Below are 19050 nucleotides of genomic sequence, written 5' to 3'. Positions count from 1 at the left end.
GGCAGCATGTAGAAACCATAAAACTGTAAATTAAAAAAAAAAACGTGCGTGTGTGTGTAAGCGTGCATATATATATACACGTGGAGTGCGGGAGGGGCCGTAGTCGAGCGGGGAAGTGTCGGGCTAAAGGCACGGTCATTCTGTGAGGGCCGGCCAATCACTGCAATTCCACAACAGGGCTGTGGCATTGCAGTGGTCTGCCAGCCAATCCCTGCATAAGGGCTGGCTCTAAAAAGAGCGCCAACATGAAGACCACGAGTACAGCACGAGTATCGCGAGATTACTCGGTCCCCGCCGAGTAGCCCGAGTACAGTGATACTCGTGCGAGTACCGAGTAGTAACAAGCATACTCACTCATCACTAATGCAGACCCATTAAAATCAATGGGTCTACGCACACATCTGTTTTCTCACGGATGTGTGTCTGTGTGCTCCACATGGCGACATGTCCGTTTTTCTCCGGCAGCACAGGTTTCACATTTACCGCACACTGATGTGATCCGTTTGACATCAGTGTGACATGTACTGGAGAAAACACGTGTTTTTGAAATAAAATTATTTTCTATACTCTCCTGTCTTTGGCGCTGCTGTCTTTGGCGCTGCTGTCTTTGGCGCTGCTGTCTTTGGCATTGCTGTCACTTGCTTCTGGGCTCGCTCATTATGCTCATGCATATTCACTGCACTGGCGACAGCAGCATCAGGGACAGGTGAGTATAGAAGTTCCTGCTGTAAGTGAGCTACCACAGATAGCACACGATAAACACACACTGAACACGCGCAGACATTCACACCCACACCACAGATCATGAAAAATGTTCGTTTTTATCATGTGCGTGTGAAAGAAGCCTAAAAGAGATTACGGTCGGTGATTACGCCTCGTGAAAACTGGACTGAGATGTACAAACTGAAGAGTGGATCCAAATGGTAATGAAAAAAATGATTTATTTTTTTTTATAATTCTTATTATTTTTATTGAAACATTAGAATTGGTTAAAATAATTAGCAATGTACTTTGCAATATATTTTAAAAAATTCTAAAGGGGGCTTTACACGCAGCGACATCGTTAGCGATGTTGCTCGTGAAAGCACCCACCCCCGTCGTTTGTGCGTCACGGGCAAATCGCTACCCGTGCGCACAATATCGTTAGTCCCCGTCACACGGACTTACCTGCCTAGTGACGTTTGCTGTGACCAGCAAACAGCCTCCTTTCTAAGGGGGCGGTTCGTGTGGCGTCACAGCGACGTCACACGGCAGGCGGCCAATAGAAGCGGAGGGGCGGAGAGCAGCAGCATTAAGGACACGCCCACCTTGTTGCCGGAGGACGCAGGTAAGCTGTTCATCGTTCCCGGGGTGTTACACGCAACGACGTCGCTAACGAGGCCGGATGTGCGTCACGAATTCTGTGACCCCCGACGACATATCATTCGATATGTGGTTGCGTGTAACGGGGCCTTAATGTTTTTAACAGCAAAAAAATATATATATTTTTTTTCCTTATAATTTGGATCCGCTCTTTGTACATCTCAGTCCAGTTTTCAAGAGACACAATCTCTTTTTTTTTTTTTTGAGCACCGAATTGGCAGCAACCAGCACAACCCAGCTACAATTTGAAGATGTCTGTGCAAAAGTGGATTTGTGGTCAGAAAGCATATGTTTGACATGGAAAGAAGACAAAGTCACTAAATGATGCACGAAAATATAAGTAGTGGGCTGCATAATAATGGTAGCAGGAACTCTAGACAAATTTAAATGTGAAATATTTTGCGGTAACAAAAGGCAACTTGGCTATCGAAAGGCTGGAGAACAGCACAAGAATGAGTGCAGGCAACAGGGAAGCACAGTGACGATCCTTTGTAAGTTTGGGAGTGCATTTCAGCAAATGGAGTTGGTAATATTGGACTGAATTAATAGTGTCTCTAAAATGGGACATTATTTCCTGATTCTAGATGTCTTGAACATTGCTTAAGGGTATGTGCGCACGTTGCTTTTTACCTGCTTTTTACCTGCTTTTTTGCTGCTTTTTCTTCTGCGCTGTTTAATGCCAAAATGGATGTGTTCTTCTATTCAAGCAAAGTCTATGGGAATTTGGGTTTCTTGTTCACACTATGTTGTTCAAAATGCTGCCTTTTTGTGGCAGAACTTTGGTCAAAAACTCAGCTTTTCAAAGAAGCAACATGTCAATTGTTTTTGCCATTTGGGTTTTGCACTGCAAAGCTGAGTTTTTGACCAAAGTTCTGCCACAAAAAGGCAGCATTTTGAACAACATAGTGTGAACAAGAAACCCAAATTCCCATAGACTTTGCTTGAATAGAAGAACACATCCATTTTGGCATTAAACAGCGCAGAAGAAAAAGCAGCAAAAAAGCAGGTAAAAAGCAGGTAAAAAGCAACGTGCGCACATACCCTAAAGGGAACCTGTCACCAGATTTTTCCCTATGAAACGAAAAGATTCACCTTCTGCAGCTCCTGGGCTACATTCTAGGAAGGTGCACCTTGGCCCTGACTCCCCTTCCAGACCCCAAAAATAACTTTATAAAACTTGGCCCTTAGGTATGCTAATTACCTTTGTGGGCCACAATGGCTAGCCCATTTTCTGCTCTGTTTCCCCCCTCCTGCCGCTGATCGCCGGCTTTCTTCCTTGATTGACAGGATGTCGCCCTCTGTCATCCTGTTCGTCGCATTTTCAAATCTCGCACCTTAGGTCTGTTCACGCAGGCGCAATTCACTCTGCCATATCTCGGGCAGAGCGCCAGTGAGCTAAATGCGCAGGTGCGAAATTATGGGTGGGTACTAGGATGACGCTGGTGAGGTCATGCACAGCAAACACCTCACCAGCATCATCCTAGTACCCGCCCATAATCTCGCGCCTGCGCATTTAGCTCACCGGTGCTCTGCCCGTGATATGGCAGAGTGAACTGTTACCTTTGCATTATTTGTTCCACCGTTATTACACATAGGTTTACCAGCATCAAGAACTGTCAACGATGAACTGTCAAGTCACCACAATGGCCTTTGATCATGGAGGACGATGTCATGATGTTGGATTGATTAAAAAATAAATAAATAAAAAAATAGAGCAGCGGGGACCCTAGAGAAGAAATATTAGCAAAATACTATATATAGAGAATATATTTTTTTTTCAGTCTTATATTGAGGATATTGGAATTATCTCAAAATCCATAAAATTTTCAGGTCAATCTACAACTGTATGTCATGAATCTCTATTGATTTTCAAAGTCAACTCCGGCACAGCGTCGTATGCTCTGTATGGGCCCCACGCTGCCAGGTAAGAGACGTGCGGATACTTGTACGGTCTCTGATCACAGATCAGGTGTGGAAGGTTATTTCTAATGAGGTGAGATGTATTTCGATAAGTATTTCAGTATCTCTAAGCTAAAATCAGGAGTAGCTCCACAACATAAGAAGTGTGACGCTCTTCATCATGCTTCTGAGTGGGTGAGGATACAGTAGGTGAGGGTAGAGCTGGTTGCACAGTGGTGTACTGGTCTGAGGATTACGGCAGGTTGTAGACTTGTTGGAAGAGGTGGGTCTTCAGGTTCCTTTTGAAGGTTTCCATGGTAGCTGAGAGTCTGATATGTGGGGGTAGAGCATTCCAGAGGATAGGGGAGGCGTAGGAGAAATCTTGTAAGCGATTGTGGGAAGATAAGAGAAGAGTAGAGAAGGAGATCTTGTGAGGATCTGAGGTTGGTACTGGGAGACTAGGTCACAGATGTATGTGTGCAGGAGCTCCCTCCATCTCTATACACTAGTTTGGTCAGTAAACTGGATCAGAGACATGTTGAAAATCACCCACTAAGGCCAGTGTCACATTAGCGTATGACATCCGATGCAAGTGTATTGGTTGCGATATGCTAGTTATCCTCTACTCCTGCTCTGCAGCGAGTGTGAGCTGAGGGTCATGCGACTGTGATCCGATCACATCACAGCTGCGGAGGAGAGGGAAGTACTAATATCCTCCATTGTGAGCCTGTGCGTATATATTGCACTGCACTTGGATGTCATCAATGCAGTCCAGCGTTTCACTTGTACCCTTACACTTGTATGGGTGCGAGTGAAACATCTCTCACTGACTATTAGGGCTGAGGAAAAACTCGCAGATCTGAGCTGCAGCATTGCCCAACATGGGGCCGAGTGCAATTGAGATTATCTTGCGTTGCACTCCTGCGAGTCATACGCCAGTGTGACTCTGCCCTAACACATAGCTCGGGGTGGACATACTATTGGTGGCGCAGCCTGTGCAACCGAAGGTGAGGGAGTCCATTTCTATCTCCAAAGCAGGTGGAATTGTGTATTAGGCCACGTGCACACGTTGAGTATTTGGGGAGTTTTTTACCTCAGTATTTGTAACCAAAACCAGGAGTGGAACAATCAGAGGAAAAGTATAATAGAAACACGGCTCCACTGCTGTATTTATTACCCACTCCTGGTTTTGGCTTCAAATACTGAGGTAAAAAATCTCACCAATACTCAACGTGTGCATGTGGTGTAATATACAGCCATACAGTGAGGTTATGGATAGCATTATATACAGACTAATGTTTTGTGGTTTGATAAAGTATTACTGGAGCATTACAGGGGCATTATTGGAGCATTATTGGAGCATTACTAGGGCATTATTGGAGCATTACTAGGGCATTATTGCAGCATTATTTCAGCATTATTGCAGCATTACTTTTACATGCAAAATATTTCCTAAGTTTGGCTTTTTTTCTTTTCCGAAGACATTTGAGAAAAGCCCTGCTGCAATGTGTCCTCCGACCGCTAGGTGGAGCCGTGCTGTGTGCTCGTGTTTGAGGCGCGTCTTCTCTCCTGTGGCGCTCTCTTTCCCCGCGCCGCTAACCTCTGCCCTCTGACTTCCGGCTTCCTCTTTCCCACCCGCCATTGTGGAGACAGGGTCGTAGCTCTTCGCCATGGTGAGTGAATCCGATGTAATCCTTATCAGGGGCGCGTTATCGACGGCCCCGGGCGCGCTGGGCAGCGGCGGGGAACCAGGGCCATGGCCTCCTGTGTGTATTGGGCCGGAGGAGCGGGAGGTTTTCTGTAACGCCGGGTGTAATACCGGCTCCTGCTGCGGATGAGACGCATCGGCCGCTCCTGTAGTGCTGGTATTAGTGATTTCGTGCTGTTATGGTACAGTCTTCTGTGGAGGACTACAATATCCAGCATGGCCTGATAGTGCCGGAGAATGGTGGATGTGAGCGCGGCTCCATCACTGATCGCTCACAGCTTGGTGGCCTGCAGTGTGAGGGGGTCCCCGGGGTGGCCTGCAGTGTGAGGGGGTCCCCGGGATGGCCTGCAGTGTGAGGGGGTCCCCGGGGTGGCCTGCAGTGTGAGGGGGTCCCCGGGATGGCCTGCAGTGTGAGGGGGTCCCCGGGGTGGCCTGCAGTGTGAGGGGGTCCCCGGGGTGGCCTGCAGTGTGAGGGGGGTCCCCGGGGTGGCCTGCAGTGTGAGGGGGTCCCCGGGGTGGCCTGCAGTGTGAGGGGGGGCCCCGGGGTGGCCTGCAGTGTGAGGCGGGGTCCCCGGGGTGGCCTGCAGTGTGAGGCGGGGTCCCCGGGGTGGCCTGCAGTGTGAGGCGGGGTCCCCGGGGTGGCCTGCAGTGTGAGGCGGGGTCCCCGGGGTGGCCTGCAGTGTGAGGCGGGGGTCCCCGGGGTGGCCTGCAGTGTGAGGCGGGGGTCCCCGGGGTGGCCTGCAGTGTGAGGCGGGGGTCCCCGGGGTGGCCTGCAGTGTGAGGCGGGGGTCCCCGGGGTGGCCTGCAGTGTGAGGCGGGGGTCCCCGGGGTGGCCTGCAGTGTGAGGCGGGGGTCCCCGGGGTGGCCTGCAGTGTGAGGCGGGGTCCCCGGGGTGGCCTGCAGTGTGAGGCGGGGTCCCCGGGGTGGCCTGCAGTGTGAGGCGGGGTCCCCGGGGTGGCCTGCAGTGTGAGGCGGGGTCCCCGGGGTGGCCTGCAGTGTGAGGCGGGGTCCCCGGGGTGGCCTGCAGTGTGAGGCGGGGTCCCCGGGGTGGCCTGCAGTGTGAGGCGGGGTCCCCGGGGTGGCCTGCAGTGTGAGGCGGGGTCCCCGGGGTGGCCTGCAGTGTGAGGCGGGGTCCCCGGGGTGGCCTGCAGTGTGAGGCGGGGTCCCCGGGGTGGCCTGCAGTGTGAGGCGGGGTCCCCGGGGTGGCCTGCAGTGTGAGGCGGGGTCCCCGGGGTGGCCTGCAGTGTGAGGCGGGGTCCCCGGGGTGGCCTGCAGTGTGAGGCGGGGTCCCCGGGGTGGCCTGCAGTGTGAGGCGGGGTCCCCGGGGTGGCCTGCAGTGTGAGGCGGGGTCCCCGGGGTGGCCTGCAGTGTGAGGCGGGGTCCCCGGGGTGGCCTGCAGTGTGAGGCGGGGTCCCCGGGGTGGCCTGCAGTGTGAGGCGGGGTCCCCGGGGTGGCCTGCAGTGTGAGGCGGGGTCCCCGGGGTGGCCTGCAGTGTGAGGCGGGGTCCCCGGGGTGGCCTGCAGTGTGAGGCGGGGTCCCCGGGGTGGCCTGCAGTGTGAGGCGGGGTCCCCGGGGTGGCCTGCAGTGTGAGGCGGGGTCCCCGGGGTGGCCTGCAGTGTGAGGGGGACCCCGGGGTGGCCTGCAGTGTGAGGGGGCGTGGTCTTATAAGGCCGCTTTCACATTGCTTAATTATCTATGTTCACTGGTCCTGTCGGACCTTCTGTCCGAACCCCCCGCAAAACTTGGATCTGACCCTTGACTACAAGGCTATGTGCGCACGTTGCATACTGGCCCTGCAGAAATTTCTGCAGCGATTTAAAGATCACACGTGCACTTCAAATCGCTGCAGAAACAAAAGCCGATTTCATGCGCTGTGCATGTAGCCCCTCCCAGCCCCTGCCAAAGACAGAGCAGGGACTTCATGCAGAGCGCACGAAAGAAGTGACATGTCACTTCTTAGAACGCACGCTTCTGGCAGCAGCCAAAGCGCTACGCTCTAATACGCCACGTGCGCACGGCTCCTGCACAATCTCCATAGATTATGCTGGGGACGCAGGACGCATGCCTTTACGCTACGGTGCAGATCGCAGCGTAACTGCATGCAATTATGCAACGTGCGCACATAGCCTAATGGTGCAGACGGCGTCACCGTGTGCTCTGTCTTGCACCATTTTCGGGCGTAGACACTTGCAGCCAGATCAGCAGTGCATTAGTGCAGATCTGGCCGATTATCAGTGCTGAGGTGTGGCTACAGCTAGTAGGGTTTCTGTAGGAAAAGCGTAGGCCGGCCCCCAGGGGACAAACGCTGTGGATTTTTCAGATTTGTGCTCAGAAATTTCACTGTAAATGCAGTTACAGGAACGTAAGATTTTAAAGCATTTATGCAGGACCTATACAGTGATGACCTGTCCAGAGTATTGCCATAACTCACCCTTAAGCCATCCACGCACATGTCTGCTGATTTGTACAGCAGACATATGTGGCTCGCAGGCACGGGTGGATCCGCGATCCACCCGCACATGTTAACCCTTTAGATCGCACTGTCAAAATGTGACATCGTGATTTAAGTGCCTTTCACGCTAAATATGCACTTACCCGGCTCCATCGGCGGTGCCGTGACATGATCAATGTGAGCCGATGATAGCACAGGGTCATGTGATGACTCCTGTAGTCACATGACTCACTTCCTGTTTCAGCCAACCGAGTGCTGCCTGTTACAAGACATGAGCTTTTCTGGTGATCACAGCTGTGTAGCTGTGATCACCAGAAATGAATGAGCGATCAGACTGCTGATCCTTATAGTCCCCTAATAAAATTTAAAAAAAAAAACCTAAAAGTTGAAATCACCCCATTGAAAATTAGAGGGTTAAACAAATATACACACATTTGGTATCGCCGCGTTCAGAAATGCTCGATTTATAAAATCAAGTTAATCTGATCGGTAAATGGCGTAGCAGCAAAAAAATTCCAAACCCCAAAATTCCTTTTTTTTGGTTGCTGCAAATTTTGCGCAAAGTGCAATAACAGGCGATCAAAATGTAGCATCTGCACTAAAATGGTACCGTTAAAAACGTCAGCTCGAGACGCAAAAAATAAGCAGTCACCGAGCCATAGATCCCGAAAAATGAGAGCCGTACAGATGGCGGAAAATGTCGCAAAAAGTGCGCCTTTTTTTGTGTACGAACTCATACTGACCTGAGGCATCACACCGACACATCAGTTTTTACCATATAGTGAACACGGTGAATAAAGTATCCCAAAAACTATCATTCTAAAGCCCTTTTTTTTTGCAAATTTTTCGCTATTTTCCAGTGCACGATATGGTAAAACATATAGTTCCATTTAAAATTACAACTTGTCCCACAAAAAACAAGCCCTCATATAGCAAGATTGATGGAAAAATAGAAAAGTTAAGGCTTCGGAAGGAGAGCAAAAAATGGAAAAGTGGACGGAGGTAAGCAATGTGAGGTTCGGGGTGACTGTAGGATGACAATGCTGTACTCCTGTATCATCCTGGTGTCCTCTGTTTTGTTTTTTTTTCTTTCCTCCATTGCTTCTCATGTTTGAAAACTGTTAATGCTCCTTTTAACTTAATGTGGTGTATAAGGCTGCGTGCCCGCGATGACTGTTTGCAGCATTTTAGATTTAGAGTGTTTTCACTGCGTCCACAACGCTGCGTTGTACAGTACAAGCACAGTGGATGGATTTCTAGAAATCCCGTGCCCACTGTGCTTCTTTTTTCCGCAGCAAACACTGACCTGCGGTGCGGCTTTCCAGACCACAGCATGTCAATTGTTTGCTGTGGATTCACATGCTCCTCCATAGGGATAACACAAGCAAAAGACTGCAGCGCACTGAACCCTGATCATGGATACAAGCAACTGCGGAGGAGACTCGTGGCCCCCGCAAGTCAGGACCCGCTGCGTCCAGGACACAGAGTCCTGATCGTGTGCTTATACCCTAAGAATGGATCCATGTAGGTTGCTTTAGCTGCAGTTTTTGCGCTCTTTCAAATTCTCACTAAATTGTGTGGAAATCCCTAGAAGCCAAAAAAATATTTTAATTCCATACTTGCACTTTTTGCTGCGGTTCCATGGAAATCTGCAATACTATAATAGTTGTTAATTTGATTGCAGCTTTTTTCTGTGTGCGGGCGGCCGGGTGCGTGCGGGCGGTTTTGTGTGTGTTGCTGCCTGTCGGTGCCAGCTACTTCTCTGTGCGGGGTGCCGGGTGTGTGTGTGTGTGTGCGGTTTTCTGTGTTGCTGCCTGTTGGTGCCGGCTACTTCTCTGTGCGGGCGGGCGGCCTGCTTGCTGACACTCTGTGCGGGCAAGTGGCTGTGCGGACTGCGGTGGCTGTGCTGTGTGTGTCCCAGTCTGTCCGCGGTCCCGGTTTCAAATTATGGTTCCAGGAGTCAGCGTGTGCGCAGATGGAGCTCTTGGATGAGAGTTCCATCTGCGCACGCACGCATCTGGGCGCCATCATTTGAACCGGGACTGCAGACAGACTGGGACATTCACCGCATCGGTCTGCTCCACCGCTGACCCGCCGCAGTCGCTAACACCACTGACCCGCTGCCAGCACAGCCTCTGCCTCCTGTGACCCCGCTCCACCACCGCGGCCGCCCCCCTCCGGTAAGACAACACCGGAGTATAAGACGGACCCCATTTTTTATTTTTTTATCTCAAAATTTGGGGTGCGTCTTATAAAACGAAAAATACGGTAAATTATTGAACACCCTTTGTACATCCATGTGATTATTTTTTTTTTTTTTTTTTCCCCCTCCCCTCCATTATTGCACACTTAAAGATTGACCAGCAGTTTAATTCTTTTAAATCAATAACACATAAGAAACATTACAAAGTTATGTTCATATCAGAGAAATCTACTTCCTTCTCCCCAAGGACTAATCTTTCACCCTCAATCCCTGGGTAAAATCTGTCTTCAATTAATACAATCCCATTATTGAGAGATAGGAGATTACACTTGGAAAGGAGGGAGGAGCTGGAGGAAGACATATATTTTGCTGCAAGTTCTCCTGAAATGACTTGTTTCTCCATAGAACTTTATGAGCACCAACTGTCCTCTCCTAGTGATGGGAAAGTCTTTTCAAAGAAGACAGAATTTACCCATAAAAAAAGAATTTTAAGACTAAAAAAATCGTCCCAGAAGCAGAAAGAAGCATGCTTCTCTAGCAAGATAAAATGTAAAGTTGCTTATTTTCACAAGCATCACTCCGTTTGGTCTGTTTTCCCCTGTAGCTGTGTCCTACCGAGAGTCATTCATGTTTTCGTTGGAAATGTAATGGTATGGGACAATAACTTTATTCCTTAAGGTGGCATGTATCTTCTGGTCCATGGTATAGGCAGCTTCTATGATGTAGATGCACTTTAGGAGTTATATTTCAATAACTAATGTATTTTATTTTTTTTTACTTTCTCATCAGTCGTCCCATAAGACCTTCAGAATTAAGAGGTTTCTTGCCAAGAAGCAAAAACAGAACAGGCCAATCCCACAGTGGATCAGAATGAAGACTGGTAATAAGATCAGGTATGTATAAAGCCCATCAGCCCACAAGATTAGTCGCAATGGCACGTGCTTAAAGTGTATGGATCGTTTTTATTTCACAAATCAATAGTAGACAGGAAAATTAACAACTTTTTAATATATTATCAGGGAAATCTTTTTTTTTTCTCCTCCTGGACTGATCTTTCACTATCAATTTATGGGTAAAATCTGGGAGAGAATGAGCACCAATTGCCATGTCCTAACTAGCGTTGAGGCAGACAGATATCCTGCTCTACGTTCTGAATCAACAGTTTTCCATAGAACTTTATGAGCACCAACTGCCATCTATCTCATAATGGAAAAATCTATTCACGGAAAATTGATTTTACCTATGAATTGATAGATCAGTCCGGTAGTTCTTATTTTTAGGTGTAGAATTAAGTTATTAAAAAAAATAAATAAATATGGAAGTTGCTCTAAAAAAAAAAAAAAAAAAAAAAAAGGTATTCATAAACACAATGGCCCCAATTCATGAGCTTTGAATAGTCCCAAAATTTAGACACAGCTCAGAGTTGTGCTTAAATGTTTCCACTTTTGGAGTCTTCACAACCTTCTCCCAGCTGTATTGAAATGGGCAGAGTTGAGGTGGAACTGATGAGATGTGGCGTTCCCAACTCCAGAAAGCTTTATCTAGTGCTTGATTGGAGTAAGATTTCTGACATGGCGGCTTCACTAGCAGCTGACTGTAGCACACCCCCTCATCAAGACCAGTGTGAAGAACGCCAGTCTTGATGTATTGGGCTCCATTAATATTTTTTAAAGCCATTGCATGTCGTTGAGGCTGGTTTCGCACATCTGTGTATTGTTTTTGGTTTTTTTTTTTTTTTTTCTTTAAGTTCAACCCTTGATGGCCTGGAATAACTGGGTGACTTAAACTCGAACTTCATACATGACATATTTTTCGCATTATAACACGCACTTTTCCTCCAAAAAATTTGGGAGAAAATGAGGGGTGCGTCTTAAAATCCAAATATAGCTTACTGGGAGGTGTAGCATTGGCGTTGGGCTGACTGTGCGGCTCTCTGGGAAGTCAGCTGCCTGTCAGTGCAGGAGGCCAGGTGCCTATTGGTGCGTGCGGGCGGCTTGCTACTCTGTGCTAGCAGCGGAAGCTGCTTTGGCTGTGCGGCGGGCGTCCCAGATGGTCCAGGCTTCAAATGATGGCACCCGCACAGTCAGCACGTGTGCAGATGGAGCTCTTGGATGCCAGCACTGACCGGCCGCCAGCACAGCCTCTACCTCCTGTTACCCCCGCTCCACCATCGCTGCTGCCCCTTCCGGTAAGACACCACTGGAATAGAAGACGGACACCACCTTTTTTTTTTTCTTTTTCCCTCTTCTATTTCTAAATTTGGGGTGCGTCTTATAAAACGAAAAATACGGTACTTATGAGGCTCTCGAGTTAGTCAAAGACCCAGGGCCAGTCTGGATTGGAAAAAAAAATGTGAAACAGTCCTAACACTGCTACACTCAGCTGAACTGTGTGAAGTGAATTGATAAAGGGGGAGACTTCAGGCAGTTTGGGGGATCCAATGCAGGTCGCAATTACAGTGCTTCATGGTGGTGGGAGTGCTGTCATTATCCTGCAGATATTAATGATAGCAGCTTCTTGAGGGTCTTTCCTTCATCCAAGGAGAATCCTTCAGGGCTGTTAGCTACATATTGCTACATGCGGTATATCTACTATTAATAATGCACATTTAGTGATGTCCTAGTAAAATTCTTATTGTAATCCCAGGTACAACTCCAAGAGGAGACACTGGAGAAGGACCAAGCTCGGCCTGTAAAGAAGACGACAGACCAATATTCTAGGTTTCTAGTGAAGACCTGATAAATATCTTATTATACAGCTATCATTTTGTAGAAGTATCTATGTGCTTTTGAAATAAATGAAAACATAACATCTTTATTTATCTGGTACTGGAATATATGACCAAAGCTGGCAATAAACTGATGATCAGTTTGGTTAGAGAACTGTTCATTCTGGTGAAATCAGTCTACATGGGATGTGTAATTATTTGTGTGAACTTCAATTCTTCCTAAGGATGTGGCTTAGTCACCCCCATCCCCTTATTGCCAAGAGCCATAACTTTTTTTATTATTATTTTGTATCTACATATCAGTATGAGGGTTTTGGTTTTTAGTGACATTGTTAACTTTACTATTTGACCTACTCAAAAACGTAGAAAAAAAAATTGTGCTGTTAAATCGTAGCAAAAGCTCCACAATTTTGTTTTGGGTTTTATTTTTTTGGCATACAATTATTTTTACTAATTTCCTATTTTATTTTTTTTTTTTTTTTTTTTAAGCACCACTGCAGAATGAAACATTTTGTTTCTTATGTTCAGAAATGTAACATTCACTTTTTACATTCGTGAAGCTGTGTGAGGTCTTGTTTTTTGTATGGTGAGAGAACCCTTTTGGGGTAAACATGACATTTCAATAGCTTGTTATTGCATATTGTTATGGGGAAAATGAGCATTTCTGGCAATTTTTTTCATTTTTGCAAATCCGCAGTAGGAGATGAACAATTCAGAAATTTTAGAAGTGTTGTGTTTTTCTTTTTTTTTTTCTGGGTTTCATACCCCCCACCACCCCTCCAAAAAGATTATTTTTGGGGATAAAAAATTAATTTCCCTCAACTGTGCTGCAGCTTGTGCTGTTCACTTGGGCAGAGCTGCCGAGATCACGTATTGTCTATATGTCTATCACCAGCGACATGATGTTGGCACTTAAGACAATACAAACATGGGACGCAGAGGAGGAGACTTCATGCTGGGCCCCCGTAGGGTGTGCAAAGCTTGTTTTTTCTAAACCTGAGAGGCTCCTTTTTCTATACTGGAAAACATCTTTAAGTTAAAGTATTCGGGGACAAAAGTAAACAACCGGATAGCCTACATCTCATGTTATATTAGGGGGGAGTTCTCTTGCCCAAACATTTATTTTGATTAAGCATGCCGACATGACTGTGATGTGGTATGCTATAAGCAGTATTTGCTTGTAGGCTACAAATAAGGGCAAAATTTTGCTCATTGTGCCTTGGGTTGTGCTGTTGGAGGAGAAAAAATACAGGATATATTGGAGATATTTGGGGATTTTTTTTATTCGAGTTTTAACAAAAGTGAACCAAAACATAAAATAACGTTGTTTACCACTGTGAGGTTTCTCTTTAAAGGGAACCTGTCATCAGATTTTCCCTTACAAGCAGCGGCCACCATCAGTAAGCCCCTACATATAGCATTCTAGAATATTGTATATAAGAGCTCAAGCCGCTCTGTATATTGTAAAAAGACCTTTTATTATACTCTCCTCCTGTCCAGTCCGATGGAGTCGCTGGTCTTGACCCAACGCCTCCTCTGTGCTTGTGATCACAGTCCTCCTTCCCTGCTCCATGTCGATGACACATGCTACGGCATTCACAGTGTGCTCTTTGTTCTGCCCACAGCAGGGCAGAGAAAAGTACTGCAGGGCGCAGGCACAGGGAAATGTCAAAACGCATGCGCACTACAATAGTTGCTGAGAGCAGGAGCACTGTGTGGATGACGTAGGACGCTTCATCCACGCGAAGAAGGTAAGGAGGATGGCGATCGCAAGCAGAGGAGGCGCTGGGTTAAGAGCAGCGATGCCCATCTGACCACACTGCATTGCAGGTGAGTGCAATAAATGCTATTTTTTACGTTATGCAGATTGGCCTGGGCGCTTATATACAGTATTCTAGAATACTGTATATAAGAGCTCACTAGTGGTGGCCGGAGCTTATAAGGGAGAATTCTGGTGACCGGTTCCTTTAAAATCGTTCCAGAAAGAATTGCATTACCGAATCCCCTTTATATGTGTGTAATATGGTGAATAGAAAGGTTTCTTGATTTGATCCCAGTCATTGGTTTCCAGCCTCGCTCTGCTTCTCTGTTGGATCACATGACGTTAAATTGACGTACACTGGTTTATGTAGAGCGGAAGTCACTTTCTGGGTGCAATCAGATCTACTGTATAAATCAGGCTAAGAGCAGACTGTAATGCCTGGACTGGCTGTGGCTCTCCAGACCAGAGTGTGACCACCTCATATGAAGCTGTCACGCTCAAGTCGGGAGAGCTGCTGCCATTCAGTGCATTGCGGCCCGATCTGTCATAGTGATGATTACCATGCTCTGTACTCGAAACTAGCAGGTCAGATGCCCAGATGGGCTCAAGTACGGAGTATAATGGACATTTCTTTGTTGCTCCATTGGGAGACCCAGACAATTGGGTGTATAGCTTCTGCCTCCGGAGGCCACACAAAGTATTACACTTAAAAAAGTGTAACCCCTCCCCTCTGCCTATACACCCTCCCGTGCATCACGGGCTCCTCAGTTTTATGCTTTGTGTGGAAGGAGGCACACATCCACTCATGCATTCTCATATTAGTTATATCGGTTGGAAGAAAAGAGGGCCCTCACGGGGCCCCCGGCATGTTCCCTTCTCACCCCACTACGTCGGCGGTGCTGTTAAGGTTGAGGTACCCATTGCGGGTACAAAGGCCGGAGCCTCACGCCGTCTCCTTCACCATCCCTTAGCGGCTCTGGGAGAAGTGGGATCCTGACCGGTCATCCATTTACTGGGACCGTGCTTCCTCCGAAGCCCCTGTGGGAATCTGCCGGACAGGAGTCTATTCATCCTCAGGGACCGGGCCCTGCATCTCTAAGGTACTCTGTGTCCCCATGGGGACTGTGCAGGGAGCGCCTTCTTCCCGGACGCTGCAGCAGCTGCTGATTTGAGAAGACCGGCGGACTTCCACGCCGACCACGCCTGCTTGTCGGCTGCGGTCTTAAATTTAGTCCCCGGCTTCATCGCGGCCTAGTAGCAAAAATCCCGGGCCTGCCTGTCAGGGGTAAGGGCGGGACTGCCGACCTGACGTCGGATGTGAGGGCCGGAGCATCCTGTATGTTTCCTCCCCCCTCACTGATCACTGTGGGGACCCCAGATTCCCGCACTTTCCTAGCGCCGCCCACGGCTCCACTCCTCCCCTGAGAGCTCCGGCAGCCATTTTTTTGGCATTCTGCCGGTGGAGGATTATCAGGGAAGAGCTCTGCAGCTCTGAGAGACCTAAGGCAGGGAATCTGGAGGACACACACTCCGCTTTTTAGCGGTCGGTAAGCCACACCGGTCACCCGGTGCTGGTCCCCCTAGGGTGCCGGAATAGATACGTATTTATATATATATTTCTGTTCGGTCGGGCTGTATACCCTTTCCCATATACCCTCAGTGATCACTCTCCTAGGAGACAACAGCATGTCGTCCACAAGGAGCAAAGGTGCTAAGGCACAGGGTTTTTTTGCGGCCTGTACCTCTTGTGGGGCTATGTTACCTGCGGGTTCCACCTACCCTCACTGTGAGCAATGCTCGACCCCTTTTTCGCTTGCTCAGCCGGAGCCTCGGTCACTAGTGGGCCCCTCGGCTCATGTAGACCCCCCTGCTCCCCCTGTCCAGGCGGCAGGGACAGAGTTCGCCTCTTTTGCTGAGAAACTCTCTGAGTCACTTTCACAATCCATGGCTCAGTCTATGGACAAATGGTCTGCCAAGCTGCTAGAAGCTTTTCAGTCCAGACCGGTCCTTACACAGGCCCCGGCCCCTGTTGGATCGTCGCCTCCAGGCCCCTCTCGGTCCGCGCCGCAGCGCGCTCCCAGGGTGGGCCCTAGGTCTCACGTGGAGGACTCCTGCCCGGACCACAGTCCTAGACAGGCTAAGCGGACTCGCTGGGAATCTTCCCCGACTTCTTCACGCTGCTCGGGTTCCCAGCTTGAGGACTCGCTGGAGGACGAGGCGGACGTCACAGCTCAGGGCTCTGACCCTGACGTCGCCCTCAATCTTGATACACCTGAAGGGGGACGCCTTAGTAGATGATCTTATCTCGTCCATCAACCAGGTGTTAGATCTCTCTCCCCCGCCTCCACCTGTAGAGGAGTCGGCTTCTCAGCAGGAGAAACACCAGTTTCGGTTCCCCAAACGTACACGGAGTGCGTTTTTCGATCACTCTAACTTCAGAGATGCTGTCCAGAAGCCCAGAGCGGTTCCGGACAAGCGCTTTACTAAGCGCCTCACTGACACACGTTACCCCTTCCCCTCTGACGTAGTTAAGGGTTGGGCTCAATGTCCCAAGGTGGATCCTCCAGTCTCTAGATTGGCAGCTAGATCTGTGGTATCGGTTGCAGATGGCTCATCGCTAAAATATGCCACTGACAGGCAGATAGAGCTCCTGGTGAAATCCATCTATGAAGCCACGGGCGCGTCTTTTGCCCTGGCCTTTGCAGCCGTGTGGGCACTCCAAGCTATCTCAGCTTGTCTGGCTGAGATTAATGCGGTCACACGTAATTCTGCTCCGCAAGTTGCGTCTTTGACTTCTCAAGCGTCAGCTTTTTCTTCCTACCCCATGAACGCAGTCCTAGACTCTGCTAGCCGTACAGCGGTGGCATCCGCTAATTCTGTGGCAGTCCGCAGGGCCATGTGGCTGCGCGAATGGAAGGCTTCCAGACTCGGCCTCCAAGAGGTTCTTAACCGGTTTGCCGTTTTCTGGCGACCGATTGTTTGGCGAACGATTGGATGAGATTATTAAGGAATCCAAGGGAAAGGATTCCTCCTTACCCCAGTCCAAACCTAAGAGACCTCAGCAACGAAAAATACAATCGAGGTTTCGGTCCTTTCGTCCCTCCGCCAAGCCCCAATCCTCTTCGTCCAGCAGGCCGGAGAAAGGCCAGAGGAACTCCTATGCGTGGCGGTCTAAGTCATGCCCCCAAAAGGCCGCCGGAGGCACTGCCTCCAAGGCGGCCTCCTCATGACTCTCGGCATCCCTGAACCGCATCCTCGGTCGGTGGCAGGCTCTCCCGCTTTTGCGACGCCTGGTGGCCACATGTTCAAGACCGATGGGTGAGAGACATTCTGTCTCACGGTTACAGGATAGAGTTCAGCTCTCGTCCTCCGACTCGTTTCTTCAGAACCTCTCCGCCCCCCGCTCGGGCCGACGCACTTTTTCAGGCAGTGGACGCTCTGAAGACAGAAGGAGCTGTGATCCCCGTTCCCCCTCAGGAACGTGGTCGCGGCTTTTACTCCAACTTGTTCGTGGTGCCAAAGAAGGACGGATCATTCCGTCCCGTTCTGGACCTCAAACTACTCAACAGACATGTGAGCACCAGACGGTTTCGGATGGAATCTCTCCGCTCGGTCATCGCCTCGATGTCACAAGGAGACTTCCTAGCATCGATCGACATCAAGGATGCTTATCTCCATGTGCCGATCGCACCCGAACATCAACGCTTCTTGCGTTTCGCCATCGGGGACGAACACCTTCAGTTCGTGGCATTGCCTTTCGGCCTGGCGACAGCCCCACGGGTGTTCACCAAAGTCATGGCATCCGTTGTGGCGGTCCTACACTCTCAGGGCCACTCGGTGATTCCCTACTTAGACGATCTCCTAGTCAGGGCACCTTCTCGGGTGGCGTGTCAACACAGCCTTACCGTCGCTCTGGCGACTCTCCAGCAGTTCGGGTGGATCATCAACTTCCCAAAATCCAAGTTGACACCGACCCAATCGCTGACTTACCTCGGGATGGAGTTTCATACACAGTCAGCGGTAGTCAAGCTACCGCTGGACAAACAGCTTTCACTGCAGGCAGGGGTGCAATCTCTTCTTCGGGGTCAGTCACACCCCTTGAGGCGCCTCATGCACTTCCTGGGGAAGATGGTGGCAGCCATGGAGGCAGTGCCGTTCGCGCAATTCCATCTGCGGCCACTCCAATGGGACATTCTCCGCAAATGGGACAGGAGGTCGACTTCCCTCGACAGGAACGTCTCTTTCCCTTGCAACCAAGACGTCTCTTCAGTGGTGGCTCCTTCCCAATTCTCTATCGCAAGGAAAATTCTTCCTACCCCCAACCTGGGCTGTGGTAACCACGGACGCGAGCCTGTCAGGGTGGGGAGTGGTTTTTCTCCACCACAGGGCTCAGGGAACCTGGACTCCGGTAGAGTCTTCCCTTCAGCTCAATGTTCTGGAGATAAGGGCAGTGTATCTAGCCCTATTGGCTTTCCATCGGTGGCTGGAGGGCAGACAGATCCGTATACAGTCGGACAACGCCACTGCCGTCGCATACATCAACCACCAGGGCGGCACGCGCAGTCGTCATGCCTTCCAGGAAGTCAGGCGGATTCTGCAGTGGGTGGAAGCCACAGCCTCCACGATCTCCGCAGTTCACATCCCGGGCGTAGAAAACTGGGAATCAGATTTTCTCAGTCGTCAGGGCATGGACGCGGGGGAATGGTCTCTTCACCCAGACGTGTTTCGAGAGATCTGTCGCCGCTGGGGAACGCCGGACGTCGATCTCATGGCGTCACGGCACAACAACAAAGTCCCGGCATTCATGGCCCGGTCTCAAGATCACAGAGCTCTGGCGGCGGACGCATTAGTTCAGGATTGGTCGCAGTTTCGACTGCCTTATGTGTTTCCTCCTCTGGCAATGCTGCCCAGAGTGTTGCGCACGATCAGGTCCGAC

At 49.6% G+C, this 19050-nt stretch overlaps 1 protein-coding gene and 1 non-coding gene across 2 annotated transcripts; both read left to right on the top strand.

Annotated features, from left to right (window-relative positions):
* The first annotated feature begins 4840 nt into the window (after positions 1-4840).
* Positions 4841-12527, top strand: RPL39 (ribosomal protein L39). The gene is made up of 3 exons (XM_075322682.1): positions 4841-4934; positions 10414-10517; positions 12271-12527. Exons 1-3 carry the CDS (start codon positions 4932-4934, stop codon positions 12317-12319), a joined length of 156 nt encoding a protein of 51 aa, XP_075178797.1. The 5' UTR covers positions 4841-4931; the 3' UTR covers positions 12320-12527.
* On the top strand, positions 12064-12195 carry LOC142253836 (small nucleolar RNA SNORA69). The gene has a single exon (XR_012726867.1). It is a non-coding gene; the product is annotated as a small nucleolar RNA SNORA69 (small nucleolar RNA).
* Positions 12528-19050: the final 6523 nt, after the last annotated feature.

This window comes from Anomaloglossus baeobatrachus, chromosome 9 (assembly GCF_048569485.1).
Source record: "Anomaloglossus baeobatrachus isolate aAnoBae1 chromosome 9, aAnoBae1.hap1, whole genome shotgun sequence".
NCBI classification, from domain to species: domain Eukaryota; kingdom Metazoa; phylum Chordata; class Amphibia; order Anura; family Aromobatidae; genus Anomaloglossus; species Anomaloglossus baeobatrachus.
Note: the sequence above shows the minus strand (reverse complement) of the source record. Positions and strands in the feature narration are given on the sequence as shown.